This window comes from Petromyzon marinus, chromosome 31 (assembly GCF_048934315.1).
Source record: "Petromyzon marinus isolate PM22_M1 ecotype Great Lakes invasive population chromosome 31, UKy_Petmar_22M1.pri1.0, whole genome shotgun sequence".
Classification (NCBI taxonomy): domain Eukaryota; kingdom Metazoa; phylum Chordata; class Hyperoartia; order Petromyzontiformes; family Petromyzontidae; genus Petromyzon; species Petromyzon marinus.
This window is the reverse complement of record NC_133697.1, coordinates 8552815-8571701: the sequence shown is the minus strand read 5'-3', so window position 1 is coordinate 8571701 and position 18887 is coordinate 8552815. Positions and strand designations below refer to the sequence as shown.

General features: G+C 49.2%; 2 protein-coding genes across 5 annotated transcripts in view; one reads left to right on the top strand and one right to left on the bottom strand.

The window, feature by feature from the left end:
• Positions 1–18887, top strand: part of MRPL11 (mitochondrial ribosomal protein L11) — a 129676-nt gene that overhangs the window by 6892 nt on the left and 103897 nt on the right. The window lies entirely within an intron of this gene.
• LOC116947755 (uncharacterized) overlaps positions 15099–18887 on the bottom strand; it is a 48157-nt gene continuing 44368 nt past the window's right edge. For both annotated transcript variants that reach the window (XM_076071047.1, XM_032963861.2), the window contains one exon: positions 15099–18277. In XM_076071047.1, the coding sequence (XP_075927162.1) occupies positions 16810–18277 (1468 nt within the window). In that variant the 3' untranslated portion in view covers positions 15099–16809. The remainder of the gene's footprint in view (positions 18278–18887) is intronic.

Genomic DNA, 18887 nt, shown 5'->3' with positions numbered 1-18887 from the left:
GCTAGGGAAGCGTAAATGAAGCTCTCCTCGTGGCATTCCAATCATTCAACAAAACCACCTGCACCCATTATTGGAAACTAGACAACTAGACGTGGCATCTGTTAACTCACCCCACAGCCTCCTCAACCAGCAGCTACCAGCAGCAACCACGGCCTAAGGACCTCATTTCGCAGGAGCAGAGGTGTAGAACCTACGATAACATGGCTTCCATGCATGGGGCACACGGCTTCATTTTGCACGGCCTGCTACTTTCTTTCAGACAGCCTGCGTTCACGTGAAGCTTCCCGCTCTCGAAACAACCCACAAACAGAATCGTGCATTTAGAATGTTTGGCTGCTATACATTTCCACGTGATAAGCCACTTCGTTGAGCTACCGTTTGTGGCCAGGTCTCTTCTGAAAAAGAGCTATATAGCTCAGTGGCCTTTGCCTGGTAAAAAAAAAATATAGTAGTTTAAATAAGTCATAGCAAGCACGTTAGCTGCACTAATTGGGTATGAGAGGGAAATACTTCCAAATTGACAATAATTATCTGTTTCTAACTTTAGCGCATGCTGACACTTTTGTCACTGTGAGGGCCACGCATGTTATTTTACGTGATAGTCGGTAACGCTGAGGTTCGCGTTCACGCAGGGCCCATAAACCTCCTAAACCTCCCAAACTCCAGTCGTTGACCCACCACAATCTGTTTCACATTTGCCGGTTTTAGTTATAATACATATTTAGGTAGTTACACATTCCATTGCTAAATAATAGCCACGCATGAATGCATAGAGTTCTGATTCAAATTAAGAGTGCTGTACATTACACGGCAAACACAAGTACATAAATACACACAAGATAGCCATCTTAATTTGAATCTGCGCTCTCTCCCCTATGTTATTTGCAGTACAATTAGCAATCATCATGCACGTGCAGCGTGTAACAACTTAATTAGTATTTGAACGGAGAGGAAGGGTGAGCTTGGGAAAGGGGTGGCAGACCGGGGAGAGAAGCAAATGACTGGAGTATTCCTGCCTAAGGCAGCATCTCCATGATCCATGGCTCCCAGACAGCGCGTGGTATTTAAGTCACGCCACGAAGTGCAATCAGGAAGGCGGGGAGAGTGGATGAGCGACAGGAATACTCGCCCCTGGAAACGCGGCAGCGCTACTTTACCGTAAAAAATTACAGAACCTGGTGGAGGAAAAGCGAGAATAAGTACGGAGAGTAAATCATAAAAAGGGACTGATCAAATCGCAGAATGCGCAGCAACAGAAATGCACAGTGAAAAATTGCGCTGGGGAAGAAAACAAAATAAAACCGATCTCGCCCTTAAAATTTTAAGTCGCGATCCGCACCTCCATAAATTGTGCTCGTTGCAACGGGTAACAGGCATTGAGAAGATGTCACGTAACAGTAAGAATAATAATAATAAGCCAGTGCTTAATAAAGCGCTCGGCTCTTCAGACTGCCTGCTTAGAGTCATAAGCATGACTCTAAGCCGCGGCGTCGCCAGATAATATATGAGCTACCGCAGGCTTTGCCAACGAAGGACAGGGGCGGAGGGGCAGGGGGGATGGAGGGGTGAAACCGACGGGTATTTTGCAGAGCCGGGGGAGCAAAGCGCCGAGAAGTCATTCTGGCTTGGGGCCCATTCCACTCGCCGTGAAATTCATGACGGCGCCTACGCTCGCTAAATTATGAAGGGCGCTGAAGTTTATTACGAAAGTGGATGCGACGCACTGACATCCGCACGGAGCGATTTGTTTCGTGTTTTGTTCTATTCTTTTTTTTATGCAAGGCACGGTCTTGTTATTCACGGTGCATTTTGTGTCGCGCACGCGTGCAAAGGGAGAGTGTTTATGTAAATACCACACTGTATTAGACTTCATTCCCGTGGCATTTTTCAGGGGCCAGCCCCCCCCTCACCGTTCCCTACTGCACAAAAGTCTGGGATTGTCTTTATAGGAACTGCCAGATTCACTTTGTCAAGCATCACGCAGTGAAAAACAGACCACTTAGCACTACAGCTAGATCACCTGGTACTACCGCTAGACCACCTGACTCTACCGCTCGACCATCCGGCACTACTGCTAGACCACCCAGCACCTCCGCTAGACCACCCGCCACTACCGCGAGACGACCCGTCACTAAATTTTGATTTAAAGCTTTTGTGACTGCAGTAATTCATATTCTTAGTTTTTTCGGTAAAGTCACGTTGACTTTACCGAAAAAACTAAGAATATGACCCGTCACTACTTGCTAGACGACCCGTCACTACCGCTAGACCCACCCAGCACTACCACTAGACCACCCAGAAATGCCACTAGATCATTCATAATCGTGGAGAAGCACTTACCATAGGAGAACAAAGTTTACATTTTGGTTTCTTGACAGAATCTCCAACTGACTACTTAAATCGAATCAATACAGTTTTTGATTATGGCCTCAATTCATTGCCAAGTTTAAGAAAATATTTCCCATCCAATTTTGCACGCTCATTTGCATGATACATTTACAATTGCCAAGCACCCGGCTCAAAGCGGGTTTTAAGCCGAGGGCTTAATAACATCGACGATGTCACCGCCGATGTCACCGCGTCGCACTGGCCACGCACCTCTGCTGAATTTCCCACGGTTTTCGGAGGACAGACGGATGCCCAGCGTGTCATTTTTACATGTCTGCCGATAAACGTGAGGAAATAATTGCAATTAAAATCAACTAAGCAATCCATCACAGATTTCGTGCCACCGTTATGGAATCCAGAGGGCCGGTCGGTGTCTCCACTGAACATCGTTTTATTCCATGGCCAGTGCGACCCACGTGGCATAATGTGGACCCCAAATGAGTCCATTACCGTTCAAACCAGCCTCCTACTTTTATCGCGATACCCCCTCCACCTCCTCCCTCCTCGCCTTTTTTCCTGTTTTGTCCTGACATCAATTTGCCTTTTCTGCGTGGTACTTCCCAGCGCGTGCGTGCTCACAGACAGCTCGATTACGCTCGGAATGATTTAAATTGCCGAGGAAGAGCGGCAACGGGCGGCAGAGCCCTGCGAGTGAGAGCTGCCGCTCGCCTGCGTCGGGGAAGTCGAGAACCCGTCAGCTTGCTCACTTGAGCTGCGCGAGTGACTTGGTCCATCACCTTGTGTTAAAGAACGGCGCCCGGAAGTTTACGACGTCAAAGATCTACTGCCTAATTCACTTCGATTGTCTCTCTTCACCTTTGTTAGGGATTCATCTTTCGTATGCACCTGTAAACAGTGTTGGTTGTTAGTCAATCGACCAAAAAATATATATTCTCATAGCTGGAATTGATCAAATTATGTGATTCATACTCTAAATATTTCATATGATTGGCTGTTTGTATGCAACCATTGATGATCAGGTTGTTTCCGTTCAACTCAGCGAAATTCCACATTCTTGTGGCAGGGTCCAGTTCATCCAACGGCACATTGAAAATTCACCTCTTCGGATTTAACCTCGATAGTGCTCGGCTGGACGATCACCACCACCACGCGCACCGGGTTTTCATAGGTGGCTGCAGGGGTTGTGTTGCATGGTGGCCAGCAGATCAGCAGTGCAGCAAAAATTTTGTTATCCGCACCTCCGTATGGTGCGAAAGAAGTTCAACGTGCATACATACACACATTATTGAATGCTTGCACGTTTACGCTTCCCACCTTAGGGGCCATCCATAAATGACGTCACGCACCTGGGGGGGGAGGGGGTCAGACATTTGTGACTGTGTGTGACGAGGGGGGGGGGGGAATTTGAGAAATATGACGTGACATCAAAATGTGCAACTTTAAATAAATATAGACAACACGTTCTACTTAATTGAATAGACTTTTTAATAAATGTTTTCTCCTATAACATCGGCACATTAAATACGCACTACAATAATAAAGGTTTTTGTGTTCGATCGCGTTATTTATAAATGTGTCGTAACCCTCCACCACCCGACACGGCCAAACAGTAAAAAATGTGTCACGTTCACAAAGGACAAATAGTTCACTACTTTAGCCCACCGGTGTGTTGAAGAGTGAATCAACATCAATTAAAATTTGAGTACGACGTTTCGCTGGTAATTACATCCACCATTATCGGGCAGTTCGCCAAAATGGTAAAGCCCTCGCTTGCTCCCGGTCTTAAATATAGCAGCAGGGTGACGTCATAATTTAACTCATTCAGATGCAGTGATTTGAGGCGGAGGGGGGGTATTGTAATTATATAATCGATTGGTAATCAGTCAATGGTTATGATTAGTAATGAGTTGTAGATTAGTAATTAGTTGTAATGTGACTTTACCGAAAAAAAACAGTGATTTGAAGCATGTTTTATTTTCAAAATGGAAATATGGTGTTGGGGGGGAGAGAGCTTTGTGACGTCATATTCGAGGGTGATCTGACTTTCTGTGATGCCGTGTGACGAGGGGGGGGGGGGGTCAAAAATCGTCCAAAATCGCGTGACGTCATTTATGGACGGCCCCTTAATCAACCCGCGCGCTGACCAGCGCGGTTTGATGGCCGGTTAAGACCCTCCCCTGGAGCCCGCATGGCGTTGTGGGTGGGGTAGGGGGGGGGGGGAATGGGGGGGGGGAATGGGGGGGGGGTGCCCGGTGCCCCCATCCAGAAGTGGCTTGGCAAGAGAGCGCGGTGGCCGTGCGTGTCGCGTGCACGAGGGTGAGGATGAGCCGCCCGTGTGTGGAGGGCCGTGACGCCACTCGCAGCCCCTCAAGACGCCGATGCCGCCGCCGAAGCCGAAGCCGAAGCGAATGCACATGAGCTATAAAAACATGGGGGAGCGACGGAACCGTCTCGTCGGGTTAACAACCTACATAACGTCAGTGTTTGGTTAATAATAAATAAATGCAGGCTCTGTTAGCGTCACGCTAGATTTGTTTGTATTTATTTATTTGTCAATTATACAAGCCACTCGGTGTTTTCCCGCTTGCCTGGGCGCGTGGACATGAGACGTGTCAAGTGAGGCAGTGAACACACTCGTTGATTCGCAACAAAAAGAGGGGGGTGTGGGGGTCATCATCCCACAGGTCACACAGGTCCCTAACCCCCCACCCACTCCCCATCATCGTTCGCGCTCATGAATGAGGTTTGCCTAAAATTGTATTTTGTTTTAAAATCTTTTTTGACCACCCCTCGCTTTCACATCTGCTGCACGTGTGCGTAGTGTGTGTCGGAGACTGAGCGAGGAGCGGCAGTTGTGGTTATTTGGGTTTAGTTCAGTGTGTAAACATCATTACTGAGGAGACAAAGGTGGCCGAGCGTGGTATTGGTCACCCACCCCTTTGCGTGCCATGCCGGCCTTAATAGGTGCTCGCAAACGGCACTCGCGCCAATAGTCTGTTCAAGGTTATGCGAGGGGGATATTTTTGGTTATATATTATACTTTTACGGTTTGGAGTCTATTATCCAGCAGTTGGCCCCAAGTCTGGATTCTGGATTACAGTCGATGGCTGCCTGCACAGTGTAGGGAAGATAAGGGTTCTCCCCTCTTTTTAGTTATTTATTCACTCGCCCCCCCCCCCCGTTGGTATTTTTATTTATTCATTTATCATCTAAGAATTCACACGACTGCAGTGAAATTCCTGGGAGGAACATTTCACATGGAGGCACCATTAATAGCTCAGGACGACACACACACACGCGTGGCATGCCGTGACACGCACGTGCACATACATCCAAACAAAGACAAAGATCCCCCATATATTCTAGATTTGAAGTTTTCGTGACTGCAAGGATCCATACTCTTTGGTCCGTCATCAGGTGGGACACTTGTGTTGTGTCCGAAACGTCGTGATTTTTTTTATATTTTCTTTACCTACGTGACTTTACCGATAGAACCAAGAGTATCCCCCTTATAGCCTTTACCAGACTGTTAGGTCGAGTGTTGTGAAGGCCGGCACGGCACACGACAGGGTGGGTGACCAGCACCACACCCGACTGCCTTTGTCTCCCCAGTGGCGATGTTTACACACCAACAAGGTACTCATTTGAGTGTCAGTCGACCTAGGGGGAGGGGGACACTATCATCAATGTTAGCCGTGAGCAGCAATCTAATTCTGGTCGCCTTGTTTATAACCGAGTGCTCTAACCACTGTGGCACTGCTAAACACACACAACAAAGACAAACATCCCCAGTATAGCCTACAAAGGCTGACGAGGCAAGTGCTGCTCGTGAGCACACACACACTCACTCGTTTACAATATGTAGTAACAATTATACAGCCATGTTTACTCCCTCGGTGGGAGGCTAAATGTCTTTTGTTACCTCCCCTACCACCACCTCCCCATGCTCCCTTGTGGAGCTGCCTCTGGCAATGACAGGATGCATATGGTCGACATCACACAGCCATTACTGCTCACCACCTCCACCACCACAATCACCACCACCACCATGACGATTACTGCTAACATCATCACGATCATGATCATCACTACCACCATCAACGCGACGATTACCACTATTACCACATCACACCACCATGATAGCTGCAACGATCACCACGATCAGTACCACCACAACCATCATCACTGCCACGGCCACTGGCACCACCATCAACACCTCCACTGCCACCAAAGACAATGACAAAGATCCCCCGTATAGCCTTAACAGGCCGTTGGGGCAAGTGCTGTTAGCGAGCACCGATGAAGGTCGACACGGCACACGAGAGGGGGTGGGTGGCCAGCACCACACCCGGCCGCCTTTGTCTCCCGAGTGGTGATGTTTACTACACACCGCACCAGGTACTAATTTGAGGCTGAATCAACCTAGGGGAGGCGTTGGCCGTGTGCGGAAATCGAACTCGGGGCACTAGGTTTGTAGCGCAACACGCCAACCCTTATGCTACCGCTCCCTACCACCACCACCACCATCCCCACCGCCACCCTTGCTGTGCTATGTTCAGCAATAGCAGCAGCAGCCTCATTTGACATGCATTAGGTAGTTCCAATTCATCTCAATCCAAATTTTCATTCTCGGAGAAAGAACAAAAAATACGGTGATGTACGGTGATGTACCAGGAAGGCAATCATTCCTCGAGCAAGCTGCCTTCAGTTGCCCATTACCCTCGGTACATTCTCACACTTTTATGAAACACAGCGCTTTCATACACAGACTATGCTTACATTCATAGTATGCGAGATTTACAGATATACACGTATGAAAGGTCAAGGTGCAGCCCTGCAATTGCTTGCGTAGACCGCTGCTAAGCGAGCTATAGTGATCACCTCTTGAGGGTGTTTGGCCGATTTTTACATTGCTGCCGAGGTTTCTTATGCGCGTGCGTGGGCGTGTGCATGTCCGTGAACGTGTACGTGCAGTGGCGCAGCGAACACGACAGCACGAGTTAGATTCCTGCTCATGGCTACAGTGACGATTATCTGAACCGGTACTGGGCTTCCCCTAGATCGACTCAGAATTAAATAAGTACCTGGTGCGGTGTTTAAACATCAGCACTGGAGATACAAAGGTGGCCAGGCATGGTACTGACCATCCCAACCCCCTTCTGTGCTGTGTCGGCCTTCATAGGTGCTTGCAAACAGCACTTGCCCCAGCAGTCTGTTAAGGCTAAATGGGGGATCTTTGTCTGTGTGCATTATTTTATATTTACTATTTCCAAATCACCCGAAATGCACCCGTGATCTCGTCAGACCCTGCAAGCTAGCAGCGTTGAGCCTGGTTAGCGCTTGGGTGGGTGGCTACTCGGCTGTGCTCATCTGCTACGTTGGCCATCAGGAGCAGACAGCGCGGCGAAATCCATTCTTTGATTGTATGTACCTCTACGCGCTCCCTGCACGGTGAAAAATGTATCGCATACCCCCAACAAGCCCCGCGTGGCATTCGGGAAGCCTTCATTTAGCAGTGGATTGACGAAGTGGGCTGTAGACGTGTGCATCATTTACTTTGCGTCGCCATGAGATGCCGTTGTGTTTAGATGCCCCGTAAATCGAAATTGTGGTGCAGTGTGCTGTCTTTTGGTTTGTGCTCTTGAGCTTTCATTTGTCCGTCGGTCTGTCCGTCCCTCCGCCCGCCCGTCCGCCCGCCCGTGTGTGAGCGGGCGAGTTTCCAGCTTCGTTAGTGCGTTAAGAGCGACGACGTTCCACCCAGCTGTGCTCTTGTTTCCCTGCAACAGCCACGCGCGGCGGCCGACTGCGCTGATCAAAGGGAATGTTTGAGCGTTTGATTGCAGCCACCTCGCTTCCTCAATACCGCGTGTCCGGTTAAAAATTTAATACACACCACCACCATCACTGCCACCACCATCACCCCCACCACCATCACCACTACTAATCACATGCACTCTCACTGACCACCACCACAACTGCCACCACAACCATCACCACCAACACCACCAGGACTCATCACATCCACTCTCACTCCTCACTCATCACAGCCACTCTCACCACCACCATCGCCGCTACCAACATCACTGCCACCACCACCACCACTCATCACAACTACTCTCACTCACCACTACCATCACTGCCACCACCATCACCGCCACCACCACCACCACTGATCACATCCACTGTCACTGACCACCACCATCACTGCCACCATCATCACCAACACCACCACATCCAGTCTCTCTCACCAACAACAACAACAACCGCCATTCGCCACTAAATGGCGGTGACGTCACGACGCTTATGCCAGGCTATGTGCACTTTGAGGCTACGTGAAGTGTCGAACGCCCGCTGGCAGGAGGTCACCACTCATCACAACTACCCTCACTCACCACCACCATCACTGCCACCACGATCACTGCCACCGCCAACACCACCAGCACCAACAGGCAGACAGTGACGAGCACTCTAAAGTCATATTTATTTTTTATGACCTTTTTTAAATACTTATGATGTTCACGTACGCTATGTACAGTATTACAAGACCCCATACCACAGATCTGCATGCACACACGTTTGTGTAAAATATATTACAATATTTATAATATTCAACCTTGCACAAAATCAACGTTAAGTTATGCAGTTTTTTACACGTAGATGTAATCTTTAACGAGAACTGCTGACACTGAGGTGGGGGGGGGGGTGCATTTGAAATTAAATAACAGTTTCACAGTTTGTTACCACAACGCAAAAAGTGGAAAAGAGTAACAATTCAGGTTTTAGCGCGTAGGATTCGCAGCCAGTATTATAAGGGATTCGTCCTAGATTTTTTTTGGGTTAGGCCATGTCATCATCTGGCCAAATCTCCCGCCATAAGACCCCTCCACTACCCGACACAACCGGACACGTGTACAGTACAAACATCTAAGGGCGCGCCATTCATTATTGTTTCAGTTGAAGAACACATCCCACTAGCAGAATTAGTCGTATGAATCGTCACGATTCTGGTGCACGATACAATTCAACGACCGATGCTTTTGTCGCATTGGTTGTGAATGTAGCGACCTCGGGTGGCTTGAGTTGGTCTCGCTATGAAACCGAACGCGATCTAATCTAAGAGCATTGATTATGACGCGCGCGATTCAACGTGTGCTTCGTGAGTATAAGAATCTGTATTAGTTGATAATGATAGAGCGATCCCTTCGGTGTGGCCACACTCAACTTGACACCCACACGTCGCTCCGCCCACTTGAGAAGTCGGCCAGTGGGACGGCCCCACGCGCTGGCGAGCAGCCGCCGAGATGACTATGATTGATTGATGGTGACTTGTGATTGGCAGGGCTCAGGTTGAGCATCTACATCATTAGACCTCCTTTGCCAGTGCCAAAATGTAATAATAGGGGTTTTCCCCTTTTTTCTGGCAACAAAACTGAAACCTTTTTTTTTACAAGGATTCATGTCTGCATTAACCACAATACCTGCAGTCAAAATGCAAACAAAAAACATACCGTGATAATTTATGCATTGTCCTTGAAACTGATTGGTCCACACCAAGGGAAGGCTTTCTATTGAGCCTCGACCAGATGACGCCAAAAGGCGTACAGCTCAAAGACAATGCACTATCAAAGTAATAAGGGCTCGGGGTGAGCATCTACATCATTAATGAGCATCTACATCATTAATGATGTAGATGCTCAGTTTTGTTGCCAGAAAAAAGGGGAAAAACCCTATTATTAGGGCTCAGGTTAATTAGGTCAGACGGTTCCCCAGCCTGAATTGGCTCGTTATAATCAGGAGCGGTGATTAGGGGAGGTAGTTATCGTGCTGTCTGTGTTTTAATTGTGAAGGACTTCACTGGGGTGAATCGGATTCCTCTGCGATTTTCTGGTTCGCCCTCTAATTCAAGACTCATTATTCTCACACTGCAGAGAGTGGAAGCACCTCTTGTGGCTGCAGGCGTGATGTGAGCGCATTACACACAACATGTATGCATGAATTAAACATTCGATGCGGGTATACTGAGCTTGAGAATCAATGTTCATCGACGAATTAATTGTTGCACCGTCTATTCGACAACCATATTTGTATGAGGTCTGCGGTCCTTCTTATTTTTGAATGCTATTGTGTCAGTAAACGTAAATTAAAATCAGCAGTGGCCAAGTGGTTGGCACGCTGGGCTATTCACCTTACGACCTTGTTTAAATTCCTGGCCACTCCTGATTTCAATGATGAGCGATATCTGAACTCAAACTAAACTATATTTATTTTTCCAGGTAAGGCCTACTGAGCTTATATAGCTCTTTTTCAGAAGGGACCTAACCACAAATGATAGCTCAACGAAGCGGCTTATCACGTGGAAATTTATAGCAGCCATATCAGAATCAGGGTTTTATTCGCCATGAAAGTTCGCACAGACAAGGAATTTGCTTTGGCAGGAAGGTGCATACATTCAACATATAGGAATCTTAAATCTTCAATAAGTGGTATACAAGTCTTAACTATACTAAAGGTACAAAGTCTAACTAACACTAAGGGGCTAAAGTATGTAAAATTTTGAATAATATTGAATATAAAGTAGCTATAAGATACAATCTAAAAATACAAAAAATACAAATAGGGTAACAGTGTAAATATGGCAAGGTGTCATTTTGTAGATAAAATGTTAAAGTCAGTGTAAGCCCTTGGCCTTGTTGAAGAGGCCAGCAGCGGATGGGAAGAAACTGTTTTTGTGGCGTGAGGTTTTGGTCCTGATGGACCGCAGCCTTCTGCCGGAGGGGAGTAGCTGGAACAGAGAGTGTCCAGGGTGAGTGGAATCGGCCACAATCTTCCTTGCTCGCCTCATGGTCCTCGAGGTGTGCAGGTCCTCGAGGGTTGGTAGATTGCAGGCAATCACCTTCTCAGCAGTGTGGATGATACGCTGCAGTCTGCTCTTGTCCTTGGCAGTGGCAGCAGCGTACCAGATGGTTATGGAGGAGGTGAGGATGCATTCAATGATTGCTGTATAGAAGTGCACCATCATTGTCTTTGGCAGGTTGAATTTCTTCAGCTGTCGTAGGAAGTACATCCTTTGTTGAGCTCTCTTGGTGAGGGAGCTGATGTTCAGTTCCCACTTGAGGTCCCGGGAGAGAATAGTGCCCAGGAAGCGGGAGGACTCCACAGTTTTGACTGGGGAGTCGCACAGGGTGATGGGGGTGAGTGGGGCTGTATTCTTCCTGAAGTCCACAACCATCTCAACTGTCTTTAGAGCATTTAGCTCTAAGTTGTTCTGGCGACACCAGGTCACCAGGTTGTCAGCTTCCCACCTATAGTCAGACTCATCCCCACCAGAGATACTCTATAAACGTACGTTGATTCTAAATGTGGAGGAAAAAACCGGAGGACCCGGAGAAAAATCCCGGCAACCACGAAGAGAGAGAGAGAGAGACATGCAAACTCTAAATATACAGGCGTTGTCAGGGTCAGGAACAAACTCACGACCTCCTGTGTACCAGGCGAAGTAGTTAACATATCGTCACCGAACTGAACTGGTCCTTGGTGCCCCCCCTCCCAGTCCTCAATTCTCCATTCTGCAAAAACCAGAGATGAAATACAGTTACACAACCCACATGATGACTGACGTGGTGTGGTGAGGCCTTCATCCAAGCAGTGTGAGTTGATGCAGTGGCTTGACGTGAATGATTTCGAACCAGGACATCAACACAATCATCATCTTCTTCGTCATCGATTTCTGTTTTCCCCGGAGAGCCTCACCGTTACAGAATGTAATAGTTAATGTCACTAGACATCACCAACACTACAAACATCATCATCATTTACTTTATCCCTAATATCCTCAGTGTCAAGACTTTTTAGTTTATCATTAATTAATAAATTTTACGAGACATCACAATCAGTATAATCATATTCTTGGTTCTTTCGGTAAAGTCACGTAGAAGGGAAACAATAAAATAATACAATTATAAAACAATTAAATTCTCACGACGTTTCGACTGCAACACAAGCAATCATCATCAGGTGTGAAAACCACAGCAAGAAATTTTGAAAAAAGTGGCGTTTTTTTTAAACGTTAGCACCACGGAGAGCGATTTGACAGTTTGTTCAGATGGACGAGTCCATCTATGTTTGGAAAAGAGGAGGAGGGAGACGAAAAATAATGTATGCGGTCTGAAAGCCACCTTAAGCGTGATCAATCAATTAAGACCCGAAATGGTTTATCAAATCCTTCCAATGATTGCTAAGCCAGAATCCATCTTCTCGGTTGAAATTGTCTCTGTGTTTGTATATGTGGATAGCCTCATGAACGAATCTCTCATGTTAGCCAGATGGCTTGCAAAGAACCTCTGTCTTGGAGAAGTTAATGTCATGTGAGCCTACTGAATTATAACAGTGATCTGCCACGGCCGAGGTGTTGGTCCTACCGTGTTCCAGGTCTGCTTTGTGTTCACGAATGCGGTCCGAGACATGTCGTTTGGTTTCTCCAATGTAACTACTACCACAGAGGCAACTTAGTTTGTAGACGCCAGGGTACTGTATGTCCGGAATCACATCTTTTACAGACGGAACCAGATCACGGATTTTATGTAATGTGTTGAATCGGACCTTTTTTCAAAATTTTTTTTGCTGTGGTTTTCACACCTGATGATGATTGCTTGTGTTGCAGTCGAAACGTCGTGAGAATTTTATTGTTTTATAATTTTGTTATTTTATTGTTCCCTTCTACGTGACTTTACTGAGAGAACCAAGAATATGAATCCCTGCAGTCACGAAAGCTTTAAATCAGTATAATCATCTTCAGTATCTTCATTATTTTATATTTACTCAGGAAAGCCTCACTGAGTCGCAAGACCCTCTCTCAGTAGGCTCCCGCGCTGAGATTTTCTCACCAATGCGCCCTGTCCATCGGGTATTTCTGTGGAGCGTTCCGTTATCTGTCTGACCTTGCACTGAATTTCTTTCTCTCTTTGTGAAGCAGAATTGATTTGATTTCGTGAGCCATGTGGTGGAGAGGCATAGTAATAACTATGCATGTCATGATTCACCACCACCCACCCTTCCCACCAGGGCTTTTGATTAATTATCACAATTTTCTGGTTGCAAATGTCTTTTTTGTCTCATCTACGAAGTTTTGTTTATTCCATTTGCCCAGAAGCCACGCGAGTGTGTTGCTTGCAAGAATCTTAAATAATCGACTCTCATACGCGTGATTCGGTGCGTCCGTCGCGAGCGTAAGAATCTGTTTTTTAATTGAAGTTTCGTGAGTTGCTTGGTAATGGCGTAACTGGCGGAGCAACTTGAAGGGAAGTGGGGGTTTGGGAGGTTTCGTTGCCGCTATTCCCAAGCGACGCAAAGCGACTGATTACGGGTGGCGGTTTATGAACCCGAGGCGTGATCGGGATGTTGGGAGTAGTCGCACACACACCCGGCCGCTGACGCACTCGCTCACCCAACCACCCACTCCCTCACTCAGTCACCCACCCACCCGCTGACCCACTCACCCACCCACCCACTCCCTCACTCAGTCACACACCTGCCCATCCATCCCCCTCCTCGCTCACTCACTAAGCTATTGCTTCTCTCATTCACTCACTCACCTACCCACGTGTATACTCACTTGCACGCTCACTCAATATAGAATTCACTCGCTAGGTCATTCACTTGCTAACTTATCCACCCGCTAATTTGCTCGCTCGCTAGCTTACCTGCTCACTAAATCACTTGCGGCAAGGAGAGAATGCCATTATTTTTGGTCAGTGCTAATGAGCCGTTTGCTAATTAATAACTAAGGAGGCGGAGTCTTTCTGGGAAGAGGGATTTTTTTAAAGTCTGGTTTGCTGCGTGCAGCCTTCTGATGTGGAGATCTCTGCTTGTAAATGTGTACACTCGTTCTCTGTTTCTGTATATTTATTTTTACCCTATACATTTTGTTGGAGGGCAAAAATTGGTCCGGCAGACTTTTCACTGAAAAGTAAGGAAAATAAATATATGAAATGCATTACCGAGTACTTGTGACAACCACTGTTTGACCTTCGCCCCTGGCTGATGGAACGTAATGGCCAATACGTTTTTTTTGGACACGCCAAAAGATCGCTCACGTAATCCCGGGTGAGAGCGATGGAGCCGACGCGACGAATGCCACCGCTGCTGTGTGCTTTTTCTTTCCACGCGTTGCTGACGCGCACGCACACACATAGACAAAGGCAAAGATCCCCCCGTATAGCCTTAACAGACTGTTGGGGAAAGTGCTGTTAGCGAGCACCTATGAAGGACGGCACGGCACACGACAGGGGGTGGGTGGCCAGCACCACGCCCGGCCGCCTTTTTCTCCCTAGCGGCGATGTTAAATACACACCGCACCAGGTACTCATTTGAGGCTGAGTCGACCTAGGGGAGGCCCAGGTCCGGTTCAGATAATTGTCACCGGTGTTTGCCGTGAGTGGGAATATAACTCGTGTCACCGGGTTTGTAGAACAGCGATGTTAAATACACACCGCACCAGGTACTCATTTGAGGCTGAGTCGACCTAGGGGAGGCCCAGGTCCGGTTCAGATAATTGTCACCGGTGTTTGCCGTGAGTGGGAATATAACTCGTGTCACCGGGTTTGTAGAACAGCGCAATAACCGCTACACTAAGTCTCCCCACATGCACACACACACACGCGTGCAAAATGTTGAAAATCCCCCACACTGAAATTGAGAAAACAACCCTTAACACGCAACAACAACAACAATGATGACAGCTCACGACAAGATTTGCGTAATTGCCGGCGGCATTAGCAGCCAAAGCTGTTTTGTTTTATGTTATTTATGTAATCGGAGACAAAAATATACACTGCCACTGGAATACTTGAGTCATGAATGCAATCAAAGTTGAATCGTTGGTCCCAATAGTCGTTTGTTGAGAAGGGTCGTGACTCGCGTTGAATGTCCGTTGTCTGGCGTAGTGTGTTTATGGTGTGTGTGTGTGGGAGACGAGCGAAGTGAAACCTCGCGTATCCTCGAAGACAGCGAGCACATTCGGATCTAATCGGTCAGCGACCTACTTGCTCTGCTGCCCTCCTCGCTGCCTCCCCCCCACCCACCTCGCAGGGAGGTACCCAGTAGTTAATTCAATTCACCTCCCACCCGCACAACGATTTTTACATGTCCGGTGGGCAGTGAGCGATGCAAGAATCAAGAATATTTTTTTCTCCTTTGTGTCATTAGTCGATCATTTCCATTGATCGTACATAACCAATTGTCAAGCGCACAAATGTGCAAATGATTTCTGAGCATAGGAATCTGTTTTAATCGATGAATCGATACAGTATGGCTGGTATGCCACGCACACCGCGATCTCGTGGTGATCCACCAACCCAAACACCCCGCCGCACTTAAACCGACTTTCTGTACTGTCTGCTATTGGTACCTCATTGCTCAACAGGATGGGCGACACTCGCACGTCATTAGCGGCCGCAATCTGCGCGCGATCCACCGACCCCCAGAACGAAAGCGCTGGATTACACACCTGTGTCATCGCTACGACGATAATCACCAGACTCGCATGGCACATACCGTTCATCCATCTCCGTTATTCAGACTAGCGGCCCATTCTCAAAGTTATACGCCCCCACTTTAAATTCCTCCAGCGCCCGAGTTTATTGACAGTTGGATTATGGGACACACCTTCATAAAATTGTAATGTAAGTGCTGTGCTTGGCAAGTAATGTTCACGGTTTTTTATGATTTTCTTTTTTAGTTTTTGTTTCCAAGACCTGCGGCGCCAGATTTTGATTAACCGCGTGTCTAAAGGACACGGAACGTCCTTGACAGAAAAAAACAAATGGTCCAGGTTCACACACGTACAACAAAACCCAGCCGTCAGAGATTTAACAGACTCTTGGGGCAAGGGTAGCAAATACCACGTCCGGCCACATTTGTCTCGCCAGTGCTGATGTTTACACACTGCACCATCTCTTCATTTGAGGCTGAGTCGACCTAGAGGAGCCCCTGGATCGATTCACATATCCGTCACCAATGTTGGCTTTGAGCGGGGAATCCAACTTGGGTCGCCGGGTTCATAGTGCAGTGCGCTAACCACTGCACTGCCGCTCCCGACACACACATACGCACACATGCACATGAGGAAGGAGAGAGATCAATGCTGTAAAAATGTACCCAGCATACTCTCACTCCGTCGCGGCGGGGGGGGGGGGGAAAGAGCTTCTTAATCTGCACGCCTATGGCGCCAATTCCCCTCTTCTCTCACGGAGCGCCGTCGCCACCATGCCTGAAAACCTCATGCTGGATTTGACACGAACGACCCAGGACAGAGGACAGTGAGAGCGGCGTGGACGGGGGGGGGGGGTGGGTTGGGAACTGTGTAAACGATCGATCTTTTTAATTCGCGCGAGCGCCGCGGGAAGTTAGTCCTCCAGCCACTGCCCGCGGCGCCGCTGCCGCCACCACACGTCGCTTCGTTGCTCATGACACATCGGCGGGCATGAGCGAGCGGTTCTGCGTCGGGAGGTTCAGCGGAAGTGTTCGCTGGCCCGACGCTTCGGCCACGCCGTCGCCGCGGTGCAGCGAGTTGAAGGAGAACGCGGCGGCGGCGCCAGCGGCGGTCAGCGCGGCATCATCTCCGAGGCAGCTGTTGGGTACCTGCTGGTGAATGTGTGCCACCAGCGGCTCATGGGACAGCTGGCGGTGCGTCGTCACCAACTGCAGCTCAGCGATGGCAGCGCCGGTGGCCATGTTGCCGCCCCCCCCGCAGCCGCCCCCGCCGCCCATCACGAGTGCGGGAGGCAGCTGCTGTTGCTGCTGCGCGCCGTCGGGCACCTGGCGCACAAACTCGAGCAGCGAGCATGTCTTGAGCATGAGTGCCAGGATGTTCTTGCCGATGAAGATGGTGGAGACGCTTGCGCCGGCGTAGAGCACGAGCGTGACTGCACGGACGAACACGGCCACCACGTTGATGGTGATGAGGCTGAGCGCTGGGTAGAGTGTGGTGCCGCGGTCGAGCAGCGAGCCCAGCTCGCTGAGCGACACGCACGGCAGCACCAGCAGCAAGATGTAGCAGTAGAAGAAGGTGAGGTTCTCGGCCCAGAGCGGAGGCAGCGACGACGAGGAAGAGGAGGAGAAGGAGGACGAGGAGGAAGAGCCGAACGCGGGGACGGCGGAGCTGCGTCCGGGCGCTGCCGCCCGCGACTCCCAGAGGCCGGCTTGCACGTCAAGCACGTCGAGCAGGTCAAGCGCCACCACGAACACGTGGCTGCGCACCTCCTCCTTGCGCTGCAGCAGCAGGCAGCTCAGCGCCTCAGCCAGCGCCCGCTCATGGGCGGCGCGTGGCGGCGGACCCCGAGGTGGCGCTGCGGCCGCCCGGCGGCGCTGCCGATTGCGGCGCTCGCGGCGACGCTCCGCGGCGGCCGCCTCCTCCTCCTCCTCGGGTGAGGCGGGCGGCGGCTGCGGATCGCCGGACAGCGCAGCGTCCTGGGAGCGCGTGCACCGGCCCGCGCCGGATGCCTCGTCGTCTTCGTCCGCCCGGTCGCGGTCGACGGTGCTGCAGCCGTTGCCGTCGACGTTGCTGTCGTCGCGGTCGTCTTCGTCGTCGTCATCGTCGTCTAGTGACGAGGAGCCGTCGGTGTCGAGGCAGTCGAGGCGGTCGACCGCGACGAGGATGACGTAGAGGCCCGGCACGCACACCGACAGGAAGAGCGTGAGCAACTTGCGGCCGAGGCCCGTGTCGTCCGCCACGGCAGATGAGGTGGCAGCAGAGGACGAGGAGGAGGAGGAGGAAGGGGAAGATGGGGAGAGCGTGGAGGCCTCGCCACGATAATTCTGGCAGACGAAGTAGAGCTTTATCTCGAGCACGAAGACATAGAGGAACCATAGGATGGAGGCGTAGGCTCGGCGTGGCGTGCGAGCCTCGGCACCCACCCACACGGCAACGTAGCTGCACGGTGACACGGGGAGGAGAGGGAGATGCGGGGGGAAAGTTAAGGGACAAATAAAGTTGGGTTTTGAGGAAAATGGGGAGAGGACAAAGAGAGGAGGAGAAGGAGGAAAGACAAGGAGTGACACGAGGAGAGATTGAGGGAAAGCGAGATGGCAATAGAAGGGAGATGGGGAAGAAATAAAAAATGGGGAGACATTAGATTACTTGGATATTAAACACTGAGACTGCATGTATGGGTGGTTCACAGGGTTCATGATGGTCATATCAGTGCAATGAACCAGCACTGCTGAGATTTAGCATTTTAATTATAGTTTTAAACCAGTTTTTCACGTCTGAGTTGATAATATAAAACATCTGTTATATAAAAACATCTGTTTATATATGTGTGAAACAACTTTATTTTAGATTTATCGTGGCTTAATTGACCTCTGAGGGCGAAAAACCTCATAAATATTTCAGACGCGGCACACCACTGTTTACCGAGCGGCACCTGGTCAGTTGTTGGGTTATATTGGCATCTTCCACAGCTGTTCCATAATTTGGGTATAATAATGTCCTTCATATATATGTCCGGCAAGGTCTCACCGAGGCTAATGGACTTTTTTGT